The sequence below is a fragment of the Alexandromys fortis genome, unplaced genomic scaffold (assembly GCF_014885135.2).
Source record: "Alexandromys fortis isolate MF-2015 unplaced genomic scaffold, M_Fortis_MF-2015_v1.1 scaffold_82, whole genome shotgun sequence".
Lineage (NCBI taxonomy): Eukaryota > Metazoa > Chordata > Mammalia > Rodentia > Cricetidae > Alexandromys > Alexandromys fortis.
The window spans coordinates 3788575-3810164 of record NW_026067963.1 but is presented as its reverse complement, the minus strand read 5'-3'; the positions used below and the strand labels follow the sequence as shown (position 1 = coordinate 3810164).

The window sequence follows — 21590 nt, the reverse complement described above, 5'->3', positions numbered from 1 at the left end:
CAGCACCCACATGGCAGCTCCCTGCCGTCTATAATTCCAGTTCCAGGGGAATCCAATGTCTTCCTTGGGCAGAAGGAAATGTGTGGTGCACACACTCGCATGCAGGCAAACACTCATGCACATAAAGTAAAAACAAGTAAACCCTTAAAACAAAACAGGAACAAAAAAGTGAGCTGTGCTATTTAGAGCCAATGAAATGATGCAGTCAAGTATTTCCTAACTGCCTAGCCTGTGTCAAGCTCTAAGATACCTCAGTTACTGCGGTGAATACAACAGTCCCTGCTCAAATGGAATTCACATTCCAGTACAGTGCTCGGCAGCTCCTTCTCTGCCAAGGGCCAGATAGTATTATTGGCACTGCCAGCCCTGAAGTTTCTGTTGCGGTTTTGCCTGCTTTTGTAGAATTACCTATTAGGCTGCAAGTTGCCCACTGCTGATACAGTAGGAAGAGAATCTGGAATCCTTGAAACGTATATTAATTCCTGCATATGCCAAAAGTGGGCCATAGGAAGTGTTGATTTGTCTAAGAGGCAGCTGGGTTAGGGAACCGGGAGCCGGAGGTTCGAAGCTGAGTTGAGATCTGGATGCAGATCGCCATCTTGCATAGCGCTGCCTATCTATCTCAGCTTCCAGGGCCCGGAGTAAAATGTGAGTTTTGAAGCCAGATGGGGTCCTGCTGCTTCACCCCCTTCCTCGCATTCCCCAGTCGTGAAATATTAAAGACAACAAACAGAGGTTATAAAATATCAAGCACAGGTTGAGCGTTCGTCGAGTCTCTAGAATCTCCCACCGTCTCGGGGAAGTGAATACCGTTTGGCCTTTGAATTACTCCACCATCACACAGCCACCCACAGTCTCCACCTTCTGAATTGCCTGCGGTTCTCCAGAATCCCTGAACCCCTTCCAGGAAAGCAGCCCTCTGCTGCCCACTCCTGGACATAATATGTCATTACAACCCTTCAGGTACTGCCCTGCTCCACACCCATTACACTAGCTTCTTTATTCTACCGAGTACCCCCGGGATAAGAGAAGAGACTGTTAAAATTAACGGAGCTCTCCTAGTGAAGAAATCACGGAGGTTAAGTTCTCTTATCGGGTGCTGAAAGCACACAGGAACGTCAGGGACAGGCGCAGATAGATGTGAGCTGGCAAAGGACCCCAAGTGGCGGGACTGTGGGCGGCGGGGTGGACACTAACTGGAAAGAGGAGCGAGTTGTATCTCAGAATGCTAGATGCCAGAATTCACCTGAGCCCTGTGATCAGCTAGCTTCTTACCTTTTCTGTTTTATAAGCAAAAACGTAATGCGATATATCCGAACCAAACACTAACAGTACAGGTCACTTTTAAATTATTAAAAAAACGTTTTGGGCCAAAGAGATGGTTCAGTGGGTGACAGTTTTTTGCCACCAAGCCTAACACCCTGAGTTTGATTCCTGAGACGGGTGTACTCCTCCATGTTGTCCCCTCAACTCCACATGTTTTGTGATCCATGTGCTCTACCTACTGCCCCCAACACACACACACACACACACACACACACACACACACACACACACACACCACGGAGTGATTACAATTTTTTAAAGAATTTCTTTTCGTTATTTTCAAGTCAGAATGAAAACAAATCAAATTTAAAAGTACTCACAGTCCTTCATTTTTCTTCTTAATCAGCACTCAAACGGGCGACTGCATGGCTTTTCCATGTACAGGAACTAGTTTTGGCTAAACCTCCCTACCCATCTGCTCCTCTTTCCCACCTGCACGACCCGCCCCCACTTGGACCCTTCTCCCCTGCTCGCCCCTCCCCACCGTACCATGTAATCATTTCCGCCTTCCTATGACGTGAGTTCTATTACCCTCCCAGCTCCCTCTCTTGCAGCCCCCCTGCCCTGCCCCGCATGGACCCCTTTCTAATGTCCTGCCAGCCTGAGTGTAAAACTCAGCCCCACATTAAATTCACACTCATAAAAGTTAAAAGCTTGGGATCTGTGTACAAGAGCTAATTCGACTTTCTGAGCCTATAACCTGATTTAATATTTCCACTGTCACTCATTTTCCTACAAGTTTCATAATTCTTTTTCCTTTATGGTAGAATAAAATTGAGCTGTACACGCGTACCACATTTTATTATCATCTGTAGATAAGCATCTAGGCAGATTCCATTTTCCTTGCTATTGCGATGCGTTAGCAATGCACGCAGAGGAGCGCATATTTCTGTGGAAGGACGTGGAACAGTACAGCCGAGTCATATGGTAGCTCTAGTTCTATTTTCTCGAGAAACCTCCACACTGGTTTTCATCGTGGCTGAGCCAGTTTCACTCCAGCCAACAGTAGATGGGAACTCCCCTTTCTCCACAGTCTTGCCAGCAAAAAGCATTTGTCTTCTTGGTGAATCTCAAACCTCCTTGTGGAATGTTTGAGAACCACTGGTCTGAATGAAGGTCTTCCTAATCTGAACTTTGTTTTTCCAAGAGAACTTCTTGGCTTGGTTTGGTTTGGTTGACCTTTCTGAGATAGTCTTGTTATGTAACCTGGGGTGATTTGGAACCCTTTCAAATCATTCAGCAAATGACTTTGTTTTTCTCTCTTAGATGTCAATTCTGCTGCAACTATAAAATTAAAAGCAATTTATTTTTCAGAATTAAATGCTCAAAATGTGCACAATAATATTGAGTAATTTTTTTCATCACAAAAATGAAAAGAAAACTGACAATTGTAAGAGTTGTTTTTTTTAAGTCTTTAAAACATTAGGTAATCTAAAAAAGTCTTCTGCAAGGAATATATGATTTGATCAATAAAAAAAACACTCGTGTAACCTAAATTACTGTGTATAATGTTCAAGGGATTTGGAATTATAACTGAACAGATAGTTCTCAAAAGAAATACAAAGGGTCAATAAGTGTTTTTGAAAGTCCTCAATAGCCTTTGCCTCCAAGGAAATGCAAAATAAAGCTACTTTGAGATTCATTCAGAATGGCTGTCACCAAGAAGACAAATGCTTTTTGCTGGTAAGACTGTGGAGGCAACATCCCAGACTAGTTCAACATGAGACATAAGTGCCCAGGTTAGGCCTGTTGGTTTTTAAATCTCCACTGAGTAGCCAAGTCTTAGAAACTGATAGTTTTAGGTAAATGTTGTTAAGCTCATCATTAAACCCAAATTAAGAAAAAAATGCCTTTCAAATTATTCTTGTCTGATTAGCAAAATAATTACTCTAGCCCACAACAGCAAAAACTACAGTGTATCCCAAGGACTTCAGTCAAGACCAAAGCTGAGCTAAGGGCTATTTTGCACATTTTTAAATTAGACACCTTTTCTTTCTCTTTCTTTCTTTCTTTCTTTCTTTCTTTCTTTCTTTCTTTCTTTCCTTCCTTCTTTCTTTCTTTCTTTCTTTCTTTCTTTCTTTTTTTTAAAGATTTTTAAGACATGGCTTTGCTGTAGCTTTGGAGTCTGTCCTAGAACTAGCTCTTGTAGACCAGGCTGACCTTGAACTCACAGAGATCTGCCTGCCTCTGCCTTCCGAGAGCTGGGATTAAAGGCAAGTGCCACCACGGCCTGGCTATAGACACATTTTATCAAACTATTTACTAAACATGAGCGACCAAAGTGGCTATGATATTGATAAGCCTGTTTCTATGAAAGCAGATTGTAAAATGCAGATCTTAAGTATCTGCCCTTGGGGAATTATAATTTTTTTATGAATCCTCCTTTTACACATATTGTTTTGCTAGAATGGTATACAGGAAGGTAACTGTTACAAACAGCACAAAGGGCCCAGTGGCTCGCCATGGGCAATTAGACACATGGCCTCTCAGGTACAGACTATGTAATTAGCCACTTGAGGGTTCTTGGAACAAGTCAGGACTTTGGTGGACATTACTAAACACAAAACTTGTGTAAAACACAAATAGAACTTAAATGTTTTTTCTTACAGAAAAGAAGCAAAAGGCTGGCAAAAAGGTCCACTTTCCTTGCTCCATTCACCTTAGGAGAAACGCCCTAACCAGGAGCAACAAATAAGGAAACAACCTGGAGAATCCCAGAGACCACTGGGTGAGTGCAGAGACCAGTGGGTGAGTGCAGAGACCAGTGGGTGAGTGCAGAGACCACTGGGTGAGTGCAGAGACCACTGGGTGAGTGCACAGAGACCACTGGGTGAGTGCACCAGAGACCACTGGGTGAGTGCAGAGACCACTGGGTGAGTGCAGAGACCACTGGGTGAGTGCACCAGAGACCACTGGGTGAGTGCACAGAGACCACTGGGTGAGTGCAGAGACCACTGGGTGAGTGCACCAGAGACCACTGGGTGAGTGCACCGAGTTTGTATTCTGCAGCATTAACTAAGTCTCCAAGGTTGCTATGGAGCAGATCCGGTGAATAACCCCAAACACTACAAATGAATACACATGGCTCAAGTGTTAACATCTCTAGTCTGTTCCCATGGCTGTGACACAAGTCTCTCCAAGTCTTCAGAGGATGAACGTGACAGCTTATCTATCCAAAACCCAGCCACAGGGGAACCGGCTAGGTGTTCCTGGAGCTCATTCCATCTCAGATACTTCTGGTTATAAGATCCTGACTCAGAAATGCATTTGAAGAAATAAGATGAAAGGAGGGGAGTATGCGTATTTATCCAGCAAACAAATGAGGCATTAATCTTAATATTTAAAAATTTTTAATTACTTCCATAATCGCTGTTGGAAAAAAGACTCAATTGTCAGAACACTGAGTTATTTTACAGTTAAATGCTTTATTGTTTTCTTCTTTACAGGAACAATAATTTGAACACGTCCACAACCAAACTGTCTGTCTATGAACAGAAAGCTCATATATAAATTAGGCTTTATTTTTGCAATATTACTAAAATACTGTACTGGTGAAAATAAATAGATATTGACAAAAACCACGCTTTGCTTCTGTAGTTGCCCTCACTCTCCATGAGTACGTCTGTCTTTGTAATCCCTTAGCGGAGAAAGTCAAAGGCCGAGCTCACAGGCAGGAGTAAGGATGCTGCAGCGAAGGAGTTCCGAATATACTTGATGCTGGGTTTTCACAAACAGCTGGGAGACACCCAATAGCACAGGCGCACAGAAACATGGCTGCCCAGGCTTCCAGTGTGACAGATAACGTATGTATAGCACAGTACCATGATGCTGTGCGATCTCTGAGTCCAATCACAAGGTCCATTAAATCAAAGGGTAAAAAACAAGCATTAAGATGTCCAGACAATCTTGTTCCCATGTAGGACAGAATGCTATTAATACATTTTAATTTCTTCTTTACATTTTTTTAAATTAAGAATACTTTTTAGGGGTTTTGTTTGTTTGTTGGCATTATATACTCAGTGTCCATTGGCCCCTTCTGAGAGTATCCGTGATGGTTCGGTAAATTTTGCAGTGAACAGGTAAAACAGGGCTGGTGTCGGTACCAAAGCCAAAAGCGGTAGGTCATGTTCCAGCCTGTCCGCTCTGGAGATGGAGACAATCCCGTAGGCATGCAGCAGCCAGTGGCTGAAGAGAACAATGAGTCTTTTCTTCCTGACCAGGAGATCATAGCAGCTCTATGTAAGAGAAAGAAGAGAAACACAGGTTAGCAAAACTCCGCAAGACCACTGTCTTCACCCAGTCATGGCCAAGGACTCTGACTGCTTGAGCTAAATAGACCTCAAGAGCTGCCCCAATCACCCAGTGTAGCCACCACAAAGGCCCTCAACAGCCACACTTAGCCACATGTCTTGGTCCTTTCTCATTTACATCACTAATCACTTGGGGAACATGAGCTTCCTCAGAAACACACGAACTAGAAGAGGAAGTCTACAGTGTATGCTCCCTACATCCAGGTCCACTGCATCTTCATAAACCTCATCTTCATGATGCTAACATTTCCAGTATCTGCCAACTGAGTACACTCAAGACAGCAGAAAGACTCACTAATCACCTGATTCTCTTTTCAAATTCAGTGCCGTGTGAGGATGTAGAGAAACTCAAAGGATCAAATCAATACAGAAGTAACATTGAAATGTGCTAATAATCACAGTGAAGGAATTTTCAGTGGGCTACCCTTCAACTTTTTCTTTCAGTTAAACGGCTCATGGGCTCATCTAGACCTGGAGTGTCATTCTCTGGATTCAGTTCCTGAGAGAACAGAGCTAACTGAAGATGCAAACATCCTCAGAGCAGACACTTGGAGACAGAGAACCAAAGGAGTGAGCAGCCAATCTGAAAGAGCATTGCTCATCCGTAAATATGCAGATTTTATTCAAATACTCCAGCATACACCTTGATCTTTTCCTGGATGATGAAAAGCCAAAATTAATTTCCCGTCTTCTCTAATTAGGTCGTTTGCAATGCTGATTAGAGATTAGAAAGGAGCAATGAGGCTTGTCTACAAACCGGGCGAGCTGAACAATCACCATCAAATGGTCCCCTTCAGTTCCTCCATTATCGCCCCTACCTGAGGCCACTATGAGTTCCAGGTATGGCCTCACCTCACACTGTCAGCAGTGTGTTAGGAAAAGAGGCATCAACAACCATCTCTCAAAAGAGTTACCTTGTTTTCCCTAGTGTCCTAAAACACACGTTAATGCTGTGAGCAGTAGACCCACAGCACAGCATGAAGGGTCTATGAACTTGGGAGGTCTGCTCCAGATAGAGCTTTGTAATCAGCCTGTGAAGGTACTTAATGGGAATTGTGCGATTGTGCTGTCTTAAGATAAACAGAATCTAAAAGCCACATAATTGGAAAGAAAATTACAGAAGAGATGTACAAAACTGCCCACTTTGATTAAAAGTTTTATGAATATGTCTGTCCTAGTTAGAATGTCAAATATATTATTTTTTCTCTTTTATTGCTCATACTGTAAACGGATAATACCTTAGTCCTTAAAGAAATAACATATTTAAAAATGTGACGGTAGGCTGTTCTACTTTACAACAATGCCTACCCATCAATGAATCAAAATACTTGTTTGGGGCCAAAAATATTCTGAATTCAAAACATAATCAGGAACAAGATAGCTCAGTAGATAAAGGCAGTTGCCACCAAGCCTGACAACCTGAGTTTGATACCCAGGACCCACAGGAAAGAAGAGACGTAAACCACCCCTCACGTGTACACTTAGGCTTATGAGCACACACACATGCACACAACTAAATAAATAAAAGGTTTTAATGAAATAATTTAAATTTATAACAAAATTAAGACAATATATACAATGTAAAACTTTTTAAAACATTTAAAAAAGAAGGTTCCTCGTTTGTTCTGGCTAGTTTTATGTCAACTTGACACAAGCTAGAAGCATCTGAAAAGAGGGAGCCTCGGTTGAGAAGACACCTTCATAAGACCCAGCTGTAGGGCATTTTCTTAATTGGTAACTGCTGCAGGTGAACCCAGCCCATGGAGGGTGGTGCCATGCCTGGGCTGGTGGCCCTCGGTTCTATAAGAAAGCAGGCTGTGCAAGCATGGGGAGCAAGGCAGGAACTAGCACCCCTCCATGGCCTCTCTGCATCAGCTTCTGCCACCAGGTTCTTGCCCTGTTTGAGCTCCTGTCCTGATTTCTTTCTATGATAAACAGTTATGTGGAAGCAAAAGCCAAATAAACCCTTTCCTCTCCAAGCTGCCCAGGTCATGGTGTTTCATCGCAGCAATAGTAACCGTAACTAAGGCACTCATTATTAGTGGCGTTTCGCGGAAATATTAAAAAATTACAAAAGGCTTATCACAAAGAGCCAATCAGAACTAAAGTGCTAGTACCGATGTAATCAACAAAACATATTGTAGGGCAAAAACATCCAAACCAAAGGCGAAACTGAGAGGGAGATGCAGCTGGTACGGAATGAATAATCACGGACATCTCTAGTAAACGGTAATTTAGAATCAGTTCTGTGTGCAGTGAAGTATTTCTGTGTGTCTTTCAAAGCAGTATCAGTGAACTTTAATATGTCGATCGATAATTGCATGTCCGCTACATGGGTAAATTCTGTAAGATGACTTTTCGTCATCTTGTTTGATAGGAGCGCTGACTACTCCCCTAACTTCCCAAGAAAAGATACAATGCCGCCCACATAACCTTCCATAAAATTATCGAAAGAGGTAGAAAGTGACATTAATTAGCCAAGAACCAATGAATCAACTGCTGTATCTTACCATCTCCTATGTACTTACTGTATCATATGCACTGTTCCTTTCAATTGTCAATTTTTATTCAAAAGAAAAAGTAAACCTAAAACCGTAGCAAAGGAAAAGCAATTTCCTACCTCTATTTCAGAAGCAGACATGTACACGGCCAGAGTAACCAAAGACAGCACTAATATAATGTACGGGAAGGCATAATCTAAAAAACAAACACGGATACTGCATTAGAAACTGACAAATGAAACCAGCAGCTAAAACACAGCCCTTGTGAATTCCTTCTCAGCCACTTCAGAGACTTGAGTCCTATCATCCTGAGACGGGACTGACAGCCAATTCTTTGTGAATTACAAATATTTTTGGCCTTCTAGGCCACACAATCTCCATCTCAACTCCCCGACTCGACAAATGTGTCATGCAAACAGCATGGGACACACGTAATTGGGCAGCTATGCCTCTGTCCCAATAAAATTTCATAAACAACAAAATATGAGTGTCATATAATTTTAACAGTATAACAAATTTGTTTTTTAAATTTTTCTCAAACTCTTAAAAATGTAAATCGATCCCACACCTATGAGAAGCTAAGAGATTTGATCCAGCTGAAAGATTAATTGAAAAGAATCAAGTTCTCTCCCTTGTGTAGAGAATGCTACGAGGAGCTAGGTGCCAAACAAGATAATAGAACACTCAAGTTTCCTGCTTCACGGGCCAAGAAGGAATTCTTGGTTGGGAAGACTGTTCATAAGAGTAACCCGGCTGTCATTGTCTTTAGAAAAGTTTATTTGTCATCCAACCTTTTGGTTGTCTTCCTAGCAAAATTCTGTTAATTTCTATTTCAGATACAATACAGCAATAACATCCTAAGCAAACACTTTCCTTACAGAGCATGCTTCCCTTTTTCTACTATGTCTAAGTTAAAAGAACACAAAATAGACAAATTGAGAAAAAAAAATGCCCGGAATTATTTCTATACAATTATTTTAAAATAACTTTAATTTACAAAGCTTCCAATTATTCTACAATGCACATCTAGAACAAACGTAATTTTGGATGTAGTGGCCAGAAGCCTCAATTATCAATTTAGTTTAGAATCGAGTTCATAACATCTATAACTTTTTATGTTAGGGATTGTGCCCTCGAACAGCCACTACAAAACAAAACAGCAACAACTACAAAAAAAACCTCACTCAAAGTACACATAGATAACAATGGTAACTATATGCGGTTATGATCTCATAAGAAAATTCCAACTTCTAGGGACACATGGGTACTACTGGGCCAGACACAGGCTTAAGAGCGGTTCTTACAGGCTAGGATGTAAAGCAACCTGAGATCTTATGCACCTGGACCTGGGCTAGGGCCTGGGAATCAGCATGTTCTCCCTGATGGGTCAGAGGGAGATCACACTGAAATACTGGCTAAAGAACCTCCTAAGGATTCCCAGCCCTTTCCTCCCCAAGGCCATAGATCCCCAGTGTGCTATGCTACCAGCTACCAGAAGCTTCCCCAAGTACTATGCTCATGAATTTGGTATGCACCCTCTGTGACTAATGCAGAATCCTGCAAAACAAATAAGAACTGTTTGATCCTCCAAATAAGAGTGAAGGCTTGTTAGCAAAATTTTCAGTCTAATGTTCCTCCAATGGATCTGTCATACTTTACATACTATTTTATAAAATAACTTACAATAGCTGTGATTTAAGAACAATACTATCTGGCTATCTCCTTAACATTCCCAATCATTTCCTTATTTCCACAGCTTCCCTCTTTCTTCCAGCTCCTAAGAGCTTCAACACAGCACCAAAAGTTAGTTACTTTTAATTTGATTTAATTTGCACATTTTAATTTCAGGACAAAACAAAAACAATATACAACATCCAACCCCACTCTTAGGTGAGGAAGGTGATTTTCCTGCCTTCGACACAAAGGACAAAAGAAAAAGAACACTAGACATTAGCAGAGGAAGCGGGGTGGGCCAGGGCCACCCAAAACTTCTGCGGGAGCAGTAAGAAAACTACATAGAGGGGAAAATGAAGCATCCTTATCATACTCAAGCAGGGGACACTATCAGGAACAGCAACACTGGGCTCCTCCACTGTCACCGCATCTTTGTGAGTGACTAGACATCCATGATCAGGGGATGGGTTTGGCTGGAGAATGTCTGGGGAGCCCAAGCAAGAAGCCAGAAGAGTTCTAATGGCAGTGCCCCAGATCCTTGATCACCTTGTGAGGCTCAGCCTTCTATGGGGTCTACACAATAAGGTGGTTGGGGCTGATCTCCAGGCACCCTTTGGCTGTCAAACAGCCCACTACAGAGCTGTCTCAAAGTGCCTGGGCCCTGATCTGTTCCACATCGACCTGAAGGTCCCTGTTAATAAATCAAGATGAAGACAAACGTCTGGCAGAGACAATCACCTCCTCAACCTTTTTACCCAAGACATCTTCCATGAGTGTGGAGATGTTCTCAAACTCCGCCTTCCTCCCTCCTCCTCCTTCCCCTCTCCTCTGGTAGCTCCTGATGCTACTTGGTCATGAGACCAGCCTCCTCCCATCTCCTCAAGCTGCTGCCTCCAGTACTGGCCAATGAGGCGTCACTTAAACATCCACTTTGTGTTCTCAAGAGCAGAGTTGGCCAGCTTCTCTTTGCTCTCACTGGAGTATACAGACTTCGGTTTCCTTCTTGCAAGATGCGTGCTGACAGAGACGTGTTCTCCAGACTGACATGGGTGGCAGACAGCTCAGCAGCTAGCTCAGAGAGGCATCACTTAGTGGGCTCCTCATGGATTCCAGGATTTAGGTTCTTAGGATGCCTCACAGAATCACTGATGGTTCTTTGTTTTCTGGCAGCTCAGAGATGAGCTCGAGGCACTGTTGAAATAAGAGCGGCGGCGGGGCTGCATCCCCAACACCCCGGCCGCTTGGCTAGCTTATGCCCGAAATAACAACACACAAACTGTATTCATTTAAGAACTGCTTGGCCCATGAACTCTAGCCCTTACAGGCTAATTCTCGCACCTGGACTAGCCCATTTCTAATAATGCGTGTAAGCACCCCAAGGTGCGCTTACCGGGAAGATTCTAGCCTCTGTCCATCCTGGGAGAGTTGAGCATGGCGTCTCTGCTCCCGAGCTGTTGGCTCTGTCTCCGGGATCCGAGCAGAGTCTGACCTCACTTCCTCTTCCGCCCAGAATTCTATTCTGTTTACTCCTCCCATCTATGTTCCAAGCCATGAGGCCAAGCAGCTGGTTTATTATAACTTAACCAATGAAATCAACAGATTGATATATGACACTCCCACATCAAGGCACTTCCGCACAATGCGCACATGCTTTTGTGGAGATTTTCAAGATTTTGCTCTATTGGAGCATCTTGGAAGATGTTCAGCCAACAATGACACAGATGTAACCAAGCTATGTGGGCACCAACTCATCACAGCACATCATCACATAAGCACATGGTGAACCCAGAATTCAATGTTACCACATTTCTCATTCTTAAAGAGGTCCAAAGCTTGCCAAGGGACCAATAGCAACACGCAGAATGCCATCCTGACTACAGAGACGTGCTTGACTGCTGGGAGGCCTTGCCAGGCACTGGAAAAGCACTTACAGAATTTGCCACATTCCCCAAGAGGGGTCACCACAATCTCTGTTCTAAATGGGCACAGTTGTGCTCAGCTTTTCCTGATGAATGCATGCATCCTTAATTCCCTTCAATTCTTTTTCTTATCCTCACCGTGGTGTCATCTTCACCTGACCTCCAGTCTTATACTTCTCTTCACTACCTTTGTCTTCCTCTGTTCTCTTCCTCATCATCACTCCAATCCTTCTCTTCCTCCTCCTCCCATAGAGGGTGACAGGGTAACTGGTTAACAGTGAGCGCTGTCTCATGACCTTCTCTAAGTGTTCTGTTGGTCTGTCTTCTTTGGGATGGATCACTGTGGTCCTCAGTGCATTCACCCAGGTCTACACAGTCAGTGAAGGTTCCACCAGCACAAAACTCCCATGCACGCTGCTCCACCATCAATGTGCTTTGTGACTACAAACGCTTCCTTGCCCCAAGATAGGCAGATAAAGTCCAACACCAAACTGCTCCTTCACGGAGAGCTTCCATGAATATTTTGGTCAGACTTAGCAGTAGTTCCCAAATTATCAATAAGCTCAGCCTTGATCACGCCAACGCCTGAGTCCACCAGGGCCAAAGTGTGCTGAGGGCTGACGACAGCAATTGTCAGCTCTTTATTGCTGTCCCACTTGGAAAGGTCTATTGGGCTTCTCTAGTGAATCTTGTCCAAGGATCAGAAGCATGAAGGGATTCTACAGGAAAATTTCCTTATTGTAATAGAAAGTATTAATTACAGAAGAAACAAGATGGTAGTTATTTGCCTGAAAAGCAGTGTCTCTCCCTCCCCTTCTTCATGGTGTGCTTCCTCACACATCCTGAAGATTCTAAAATGGAAGTCTGGTAACATCACTCTTCTGCCTCAATCCCTGTAAGGTTCCACGGTGGCTTGGGTGAGAACATACTCCACTGGTTTATGGCTGAATACTTGCTCCAGTTGGTGGTCCCACCTGGGAGGCTTAAGGGGCGTGTCCTTGTTGGAGGAAGTGTGCCACTGGAGGCTGACTTTTGAGAGTTTAAAGACTCAAGCCATTTCTGCTTCACTCTGCTTCCTGCTGGCACTTTTAGAAGTGAGCTCTCGGCTGCTCTTGCTGCCATATCTGCCACTTGCTGCCACAATTCCCTGCCTCAATGAGCCCTTAACCCTCAGGAACCTTGAGCCCAGATAAACTCTTTATTCTGTAATTTGCCTTGGTCATGGTGTTTTATCACAGCAATAAAAACTAATAAAGTCCTAATACTCTAGATCCCAGGGCCTAGAGCGAGAACAGCTGTCTGGCCCAGCAGGCAAACACTGCAGTGGGTCACACTAACAGGGACCACTAGGAGCTGGCTGGCGCCTGTGTTGTCAGACACTGAAAGTGAAACAGATGACCTGTGAGCTACACCGTGAGGAGGGCCTGTAGCCACCAACTTCCTCTTCCAGTTTCACTTTCACCTTGGACCAAATTACATTATCAAGCTGTATAATCCCTATCCCTGTTTCTGGGCCAAGAGGCTTGTCCTTGGCTTTTGGGAAGACTTCTTAGAAAAAAACATACTCAACATGCACTGTTTATGGAAAATGAAAATGTACTCAAAGGTACCCCCACTCTGCCCCCCACCCTTGCCAATGTTTCCTTGGCTATCTGGAAAGTGTCTACTCTATCTCCTAGTACTATGTAAGTCACCGTTAAATGACTTACCCCTTGTCCTTCTGAGATACAGTCCAACCTTAAGAGTTGCTAAATGAATGTTTTACACACAGACTTCCTTTTAACTTTATAGGAAAGATTTTTATAAAGGAAATTAAAAATCTAAGACAACAGTACATAATACTTCTTGCCAATATAAAATTTCATCTACTGTACATAAAAAGCTACTTTTTAAACTTTCATCCTAGAATTTTTAAATCTTACCCTTTAGTTACAACCTTCAGCCTCATTCTGTTGAGAAACTCTAGTCCACTCTGTTTTTAATAACACCATGTTTCAGCAAAAATCTACACTAAGGCTTGCCTTCAAAGGTTAAAGGACGACTTTAGAGAAAGCCTGTGAACTTTAGTTAGGAGAAGACTGGTTTTTCACTCATCAAACTTACACAAGAGGCCTCCGCCCACGGCCTGCAGCACGGTCAGAATGGGGAAGAAGTAAAGAGCGGCATAGATGCTTTTGAACCGCTCCGACTTCCCTAGTCCGCAGGCGATCTTCTTCACCAGCAGAGGCCGGAGAAGCATCATCAGCATCAAACAGAATGCATAATAAACAAACACGATGGTGTACCTGCAAAATGAGGGACGTCTCAAGATCTGTCCAATATACTTCTACCCTTGACGCTCTTAGATCAAAGTTCTTAAAAGAAGGCTTAAAAACACTGTAAGTCTACCCATTAAGATACTGAGACTGGCGATAGGGGGCACAAGCAAATACATACATGGTTTATTTATTTGAAAATATCTCAATAATCCTAAAAATGGTGTTGGAGAGATGGCTCAGCATTTAAGAGTATTTGCTGATTCTGCAGAGAACTTGGGTTCATTTCCCAGCACTCCTAAGGCAGCTCACAATCCTCTGTACTCTGACCTCCTTTTCCAGCCTTAGCAGGCACTGCACACATATGATACAGACATATATGCAAGCCAAATACCTATACACATAAAATAAGGTAATACATCTTAAATAATAACTTTAAAAATGTTTATATACTTTAGACCAACTTTCATCTACAGATGCATGTGAATAAGGTATCTCAATCAGTATGATTGGATATGTCAATTAAAAGAATAAGTAGTGAAAGTTTAATATGAACAAAAAAGACAATAACTTTTCATAATTCAGGTAAGTAGTTTGACTTATGGATTTGATTAGAATTTGACTTTGAAAACTTACCTGTACTAGAGACAGCTAGCAGTTAAAACGGTAGAAAGATCCAAGTTCGGTTCTAGCACCCAGGTCAGGCAGCTTACAACCAAATGTAACCTCATCTCTAGCTTGATGGCACCACACACATGGCATGCATCCACACACACATAAATCTTTACTAAAGTTCATTACTGTTATGTGTGCACGTGTCCTGGTATGTGTATTAACACTTCATCTGATTTAAGTACTAACAAAAACAACACAAGAGAAAGCAGTGACAACTTAAATCACCTAGAGAGGATTCTGGAACGTGCCATTAACTTTATCAGCACAAAACAAACCTCTATGAAACACAAAGAACATATTCCTAGAATTCTATGTGTGCATGTATTGTTTTTTTATGTCAAAACACTTCCCCTTCTCTAAGATGTTCTGGGCTGACAATACAGTTTAGGTGATGGGCTTATTGTCAAACTTTCTCTCTCTGAGCATGGCAGTACATATCTGGAATCTCAGTCCTCAAGAGGCTGAAGCAGAATAATGAGATGAGGACAGTCTAGTCCATATATAGTGAGACTATGCTTTAAAAACAAAAATAATGTTTGTTCCTGTTATTCACTGTATGCCTTCAGAGAAGAAAACAATTTCTATTATCTCTTCCCATACCCAGAAGCTTACAATGATCTACCTGTCACAATCAATGGAATCTATAACCGTTCTTTCTCAGTGGTCTTGGGAGAAATACTCACAGCGGGTAGACTGCTTCGTGGGTGCAGTGCACTGTGGTCACGTAATCTGGACTCGGGTTGTAGAGCATCGTGTACCAATCGGACAGCATCAGTACTCGGCAGGAACGGATGTAAAGGACGCCCACTGGGTCACTCACGAGCAAGGTGATGATGGCTGCCACACTGCACTCAAACAGTGCAGTGACATGCTGAAAAAGAGCGCTGGAGCTGGAGAGACAGGGGCACAAGCCCAGCACAGTCAGGCTTCAGTCGAGCGGGCGCACAGCTCAGGATTCGGGGTCTAAATGTCTCAGCTACGATCTGGAAGCTACACTCTCCAAAGATCAGACAAGCCAAGCCACACATGCCAGCACCTCAGACAACCTGTTGTTATGGTCTGAAGGTCTGTCCACTCTAAAATTCTTATGCTGAAATACACTCTCTGTGTGATAGTGTCAGTAGGTCAGGGTTGTGGAATCCTCAGAAAAGAGATTAGAATTTTTTTTTGAAGAAGTCAGAAGAACTTTCTCTGTCCCTTCTACCATGTGAGGACACAGAAAGAAGGTGCCATCTATGAAGCAGAGGGCAAGCTCAGCAGCCACCAGGTCTGCATCACGATGCGCCACTTCCAGTTTCCATGGAGGCAAGCAGTGTATTTCTAGTCTAGCAGGGGGCAATGGCTCATGGCAGCAATCTCAGCACTTGGGAGTATCACAAATTTGGGACCAGCCTGGGCTACAGAGTAAGTTATACATTGTCCTGGACTACAGAGTAAGATCCTGTCTAAAACACTAATTAACTAGATTATTAATTAATTGAATAATTACTATTTAGCTAATTAGTCAGTTAATATCTAATTGTTAAGTACCTAGCTAATTAACTAGCTGATTAATTTCATAAATAACCTATGCATATGCATGTATGCACTTATTAGTGAGTGTCTGGTCCTGTAGTTGTCAGAAGAGGGTGTCGGAGCCACTGGTATTGGTATTATGGATGAGGGGGTCAGATACCCTGGGACGGGAGCTATAGATGGTTACAAGCCACTGGTGCTGTGGACACTGAATACCAAACCTGGGTCCTCTGCAAGAGTAACAAGTGCTCTTAACCACTGAGCTATCTCTCTAGTCCCTTTTTACTTGTTGAAAGAGAAGACTCCTCAGAGATCACTTCATATCTTGTATTTTCCAGATTTCAACTAATTCATGAGGGTTACTAGAGCTCTGAATTAGCAGAACTGGATTACTTTACAGACATAAAAATACTGAAAGCACAAGGCTAGACAAGGACATACTATATGATCTGGTTTTTGTAGGCTTTTTATATAATTCATGTTTTTAAAGTAAAAACCACACCTAATTCCCAATGACAGGAATCTTTTCATCATGTTTCAGTCCATCTATAGTCAGCCATATGATCTACAAAAATAAAGGTGGATTCTAAAACTCATGCACTGCGTAGTATTTCGGTCCACGAAGGAGCACATACACGATGGTGGTCCACAGATCTGTTTTCTCTGTGTACCTTGCAGCTGTTGGTGTGTGTGCTCTTGGATGCACGCACAGTCACAGGGGAAGATTTACTGATCTGTGTCACTACACCTGATGGGAGACTGTAGTACTTCAGGATCCCTCCTGCCCTTCAGAGAAGGATGCCCCTTTCCACAGCCCCTTAGACTCCTCGGCCATGCTAGACTGCTTCAAGTTCCTTTGCACACATAGGGGCAGGCTCCATCCTCTCCCTCAAGACACACGTCATCTGTGCAGAAAATCATGTATTCTTTATCATCCGCTCTGGAACTAGGCCCCAGTTTTGTGAATTGTCCTAAGACTTCCCCATCCTAAGACTTCCCTGTCCCAGGCCTCCAGATCCAGCCCACTCTCAGCTCTCGTTTCTCAGCCACACCACACTCCCTTCTGCCTCCATAACACCAGGCAGCGAAGAGTTTGGAGAGGTGAAAAGACCACAGCAGGAAAAACTCACAAGAGTAGAGGAATAAAAACTGACACCTAAAGAAGAATGTGCTCCCATCCCCCTCCCCATTCCCTGTAGAAGAACCAGGCAGAAGCTTGTCAAGAACCTCTGCATGCTGCCCCCCACTTTCATCACTAACTCCCCTTCCTTTAGAACCCTCACTGGCCACTTCAGATCACATTGCTATTCCTCCATCTTTTTTCTACCAAACTGTTTTAGCATTTCTTAAGTCTTTTAGGTCCTATTAGGCATAATTTCTCTCCCCATTCTTTGTGACTCCAGATGTTAGCAACAGAGAATCTCACTACATCCCTAAAATGGATTTATATTGTCATCACGTGCCCATTTGTCCTCTCTACTTCTCTCTCTCCCTTTGATCTTCCAAACATAAAATACACTGCTCAACAAATGCACTAACAGTGCACTAGTCAGCTCTCATAATTATACTAGGCCATTAACATTAAATTAAGTTATAAAGTATTTGTTCTAAAACAGTAACAGCTTGTGATCTTAGCCAACTCCTGCAGAAACTCAGTATCATCTTTAAGAAATAATATTCTCTAACAGAGTCTCATTAACACCTACTAAGATATGCCCTACCATTTCTTTCTCATTTCAGAAAAAAAAGGTTGTCCCTTTGAAACAAGTAAAGGGTAATTATTCTTCTGACTGAGAGTCAGGCTGGGGGTATAGGTTAGCAGAAGATTGCGCACTCAGCATCACAATAAGTGATCTTTATTCCAACACTAGTCCATCCAGGTACAATCAGAATGTGCTCACCTCTTTTTCCCCGAGTACCATTCAATGAAGAACCAATGTAGGACCAGAGGAAGCATCGCCATAAATCCAAGATAGAGCCAGTCATAAAGCTCGGGGGTCTCTGTGCAAGGCTGACAGTACTTCTGCGCATTGGTCCTCTGGCCTCTTGGACACACCTACAATATGTTAACGCATTGCTTTATACACAAGTAGTATTTTGGGATCATTCTATAAGGGAATCCCATTTTAGTTTAAAAAGTTTAGTATATATGGATAGCTTTTAAAGAAAATACTTCAAGAAATCCACATCATCTGTGATGTCTGCAAAACACTCAGTGAAGACTTCTACTTAATTGCTAAAACAGCTAATACTCAATGAAAAACCTTGTAACATCATATAAAAGTTATTGCAGAAGTCTTCTGGGGTTGTCATGTCAATTTACTGTACAAAACACTTTGATAAATCATTAAATAGTAAGTAGACATTATAAACTATTTTTTAATATCTGTGACTATCAAAAAAGATGTAAATACAGTTATCAACATGTAGATATAAACAAGGCTTTTATTAATACCACATTCTTATACATTTGTGACTATATTTAAAACAAAAAGTTCTTCATGCAAAAAGTTTCCAAAGTAAATAGACCTTAAAATAAGATAATATTAACATAGAACTTACCCCACATTCTCCATAGATTTCACTGGATCCGTTTTTAAATAGTAGGGTCTTCCCACAATAGAGTCCAAGGCATGCTGGTTGGATATCGACAGCTTTTTAAAAACAAATGCCAGTAGAGTAACATCCTTTGTGGTTATAAGTAATAAAAACCTGGTAACTGCTGAATTGGCAGAAGTATCTCAACCTCACTTTAAAAATGTACTAGACAAGGCTTGATGCATTTACTTTTAAGTTCTTTCACGCTGTGACACTACAGGAAATTACCTCGGCATCCTATTGTTCACTCTGAGCCTCCTACACCAGCCTGCACAGCAGGTTCTAGCCCCAGGCACCTAACCCTGAACCTTCCCATCAGCTCCAGGAAGCTGTCCCTAAGACCAGACTTTGGAATTTCATTGCTCACAAGCCTGAACTACCTGGGGAGGTTGATTTGTGGAGCTCAGGGTAGATGGAGAGGACGGCAGAATGTTGTCATTCTCCGTGTGTGCACTCTGGCAGGCATACCCCAGTGCCATACATATCACACAATTTAAAAACTATATGTTTTTTAATTGTCATTTTGTCCAGTTGGGGCATTGGACACACACAGAGACATTCTTTGTTCATAATAGAACATGTAACAAAAGTTTGAAGGAGAAAATCTTAGAATAGAGCATAGTCTTTAAAAGAAATCAATTCACCTCCATATAGAAGCATTATCCTAGCTTTTATCATTTCTGCTGAGGGCAGGGGTCATTTTCACCAAGGCTGGAACTGAGCTTCTAACCAACTACCTGAGAATCACTGCCTTGCAATTTCTTAAAGACATGAGGAAAATTAAAAACAGCTCTTTCTAAAGCAAAACCCTGAGGACCTCCAAATCACCCTGGACTTCACCTGGGACAAATGACTGAAGGTGTCTTTTGAACCAGTGATGCCTGATTCTCCTCACTGCCCAATAACCATATATGTAGACTATCTGCTCAAGGGCCCTGAAGGTCCTCAGAGGTTCGAGACAGTGTGGCTGCCTTCTCTAAGAATCTGCCATATACAAATAAGTCCAAACCAATGGTGGCCTACATGTGAGTTTACACACTATTATTATCACTGAACTATAATTTCCTCAAACTTTTCATGCATCCACAATGTGACTATGGTTACAAGGTCCTTTCTCCTTTCAAATTCCTGTAGACTTGATTTTTTTGTCCTTGCATTTTCGAGGAAAACCAAAAAGAAAAACACAGTCTAGAGTGCCTCATGTTTGATTATTTAAACACAGTCTAAAATGTCTCACGTTTGATATTTTCACTTTTATCAAGTACTTGACATCTTTTTTAACCCATACTTCTTTATTTTAGAATATTTTTTTAAAAAAGACTTTTATTATGATAGTATTACGTTTTTACGTGTTGTGAGTTTTGCCTGAATTTATGTCTGTGTGCCATGTACCTGCCTGGTGTCTCTGGAGGACAAAAGACCTGGAGGTCAGAAAAGGATATGGGATCCTCAGAAACTGGAGTTACAGAAGATCCTGAGATGCTGTGCAGGTACTGGGAATCAAAGCCTGGTCCTCAGAAAGAGCAACAAGTGCTCTTATGCGCTGAGCCAGCTTTCCAGCCAGTCCCTTGACGTTTTTTGTTCGTTTTGTCACAGCAATTGAATTATAATGAACTAAATACATGAGATGAATTGTTTCAGGTTTTCTGGGAAGAAAGTTAAGGCACTGATGGGCTTTGCATCTAAAAGATCCCAAAACCAAGGCCTGAAAATCAGTGCAACAAACAAAAGCAAAGCTGACTTTCCAAAAAAAAAAAAAAAATCTGTACAATTACGTTTTATAGCCGTTGGTGAACCATGGCAAAAATGTTGACCTTGTTTTTTTCTGCAAAATTCTGGCCCTTGTGAAAGACTCTAATGGATTTACATTTGATGCCAAGTGTAGTGGCGCACGCCTTTAAACCCAGCACTCGGGAGGCAGAGGCAGGTGGATCTCTGCGTTCGAGGCCAGCCTGATCTACACAGCGAGTTCCAGAATATCCAGGGTTACACAGAAAAACCCTGTCTCGAAAAACAAGAAGAAACAAACAAAATTTACATTTGAGGTTGAAATAGTAAGTTGTGTGTCAATCTGCTTCTGCTTTCCTGCCCTGCACTAACACCCGCACTTCTAATTCTCCAGTCAACCATTAGGAACGCTTTCCTGGACAAGAAACAAAGGAATGAATGAAAGAACGTAGGAAGAACACAACAAAGCCTCAGCCCTTTCTCCTGCACACCGCCCCGCGGTCATCTCCAGCCATTCCGGAGCAGAAGTCAGAACTCCGGGAGAAGTCAGAGCTGGAGCCCAGGGCAGTAAAGGACAAGGGTGCCCGCCCCGCGAGAGCTGTCGGCCGGAGGCAAGCCCGGGGCAATGAAGAGGAAAAGCAGCAGGCACGAAGACAGAAATCTCCCCGGCCCCCCGCAGCCTAAGCGACCACTTACCCATTGGCCACACTAGGTTCTCCAGAGAAGCCCGGGGATCAGCCGGTCCGAACGCAGCACCCGAACATCCGGGCCACAGCGCTCCCCGCCGCTCCGCCTCCCGCTAGCCTGGCGATCGCGGTGGAACCCCGCCCCGGCTACATTAGGTTCCCAGACCCGCCCCAGCAGCGCCGTCTCCGCTAGGCTGAAATACACTTGGTGGACTATCCGGCCTACGATCCCAGGAACCCGGTTTCCTAGTCTAGGCTCGGAAGCGTCTCCGTCCCTTCCGGGTCTGCGCTCAGAGGCTCCACCCTTTCCGGGTTCAGACTCCTCGGGCCTCGTCTGGGCAAGGGCCGGCACCGAGGTCCGGCCTCCAACCGAGTCAAGTCTACACCGCCTCGAGCGATTCCT

The 21590-nt window shown here is 43.0% G+C and overlaps 1 protein-coding gene across 2 annotated transcripts; it reads right to left on the bottom strand.

Moving 5' to 3' along the window:
* Positions 1 to 4731: 4731 nt before the first annotated feature.
* Positions 4732 to 21559, bottom strand: Jkamp (JNK1/MAPK8 associated membrane protein). Of its 2 annotated transcripts, none has more exons than XM_050153587.1 (7): positions 21198 to 21559; positions 18738 to 18829; positions 18077 to 18231; positions 15344 to 15550; positions 13834 to 14015; positions 8257 to 8333; positions 4732 to 5561 (listed from the first exon to the last, which is right to left on the bottom strand). In XM_050153587.1, the coding sequence occupies exons 1-7, from the start codon at positions 21199 to 21201 to the stop codon at positions 5343 to 5345; spliced, it is 936 nt and encodes a 311-aa protein (XP_050009544.1). In that variant the 5' UTR covers positions 21202 to 21559; the 3' UTR covers positions 4732 to 5342. The 2 variants fall into 2 exon arrangements, with proteins under 2 accessions (XP_050009544.1, XP_050009545.1); XM_050153588.1 differs by having other exon boundaries at positions 18738 to 18811.
* Between the last annotated feature and the right edge of the window lie 31 nt (positions 21560 to 21590).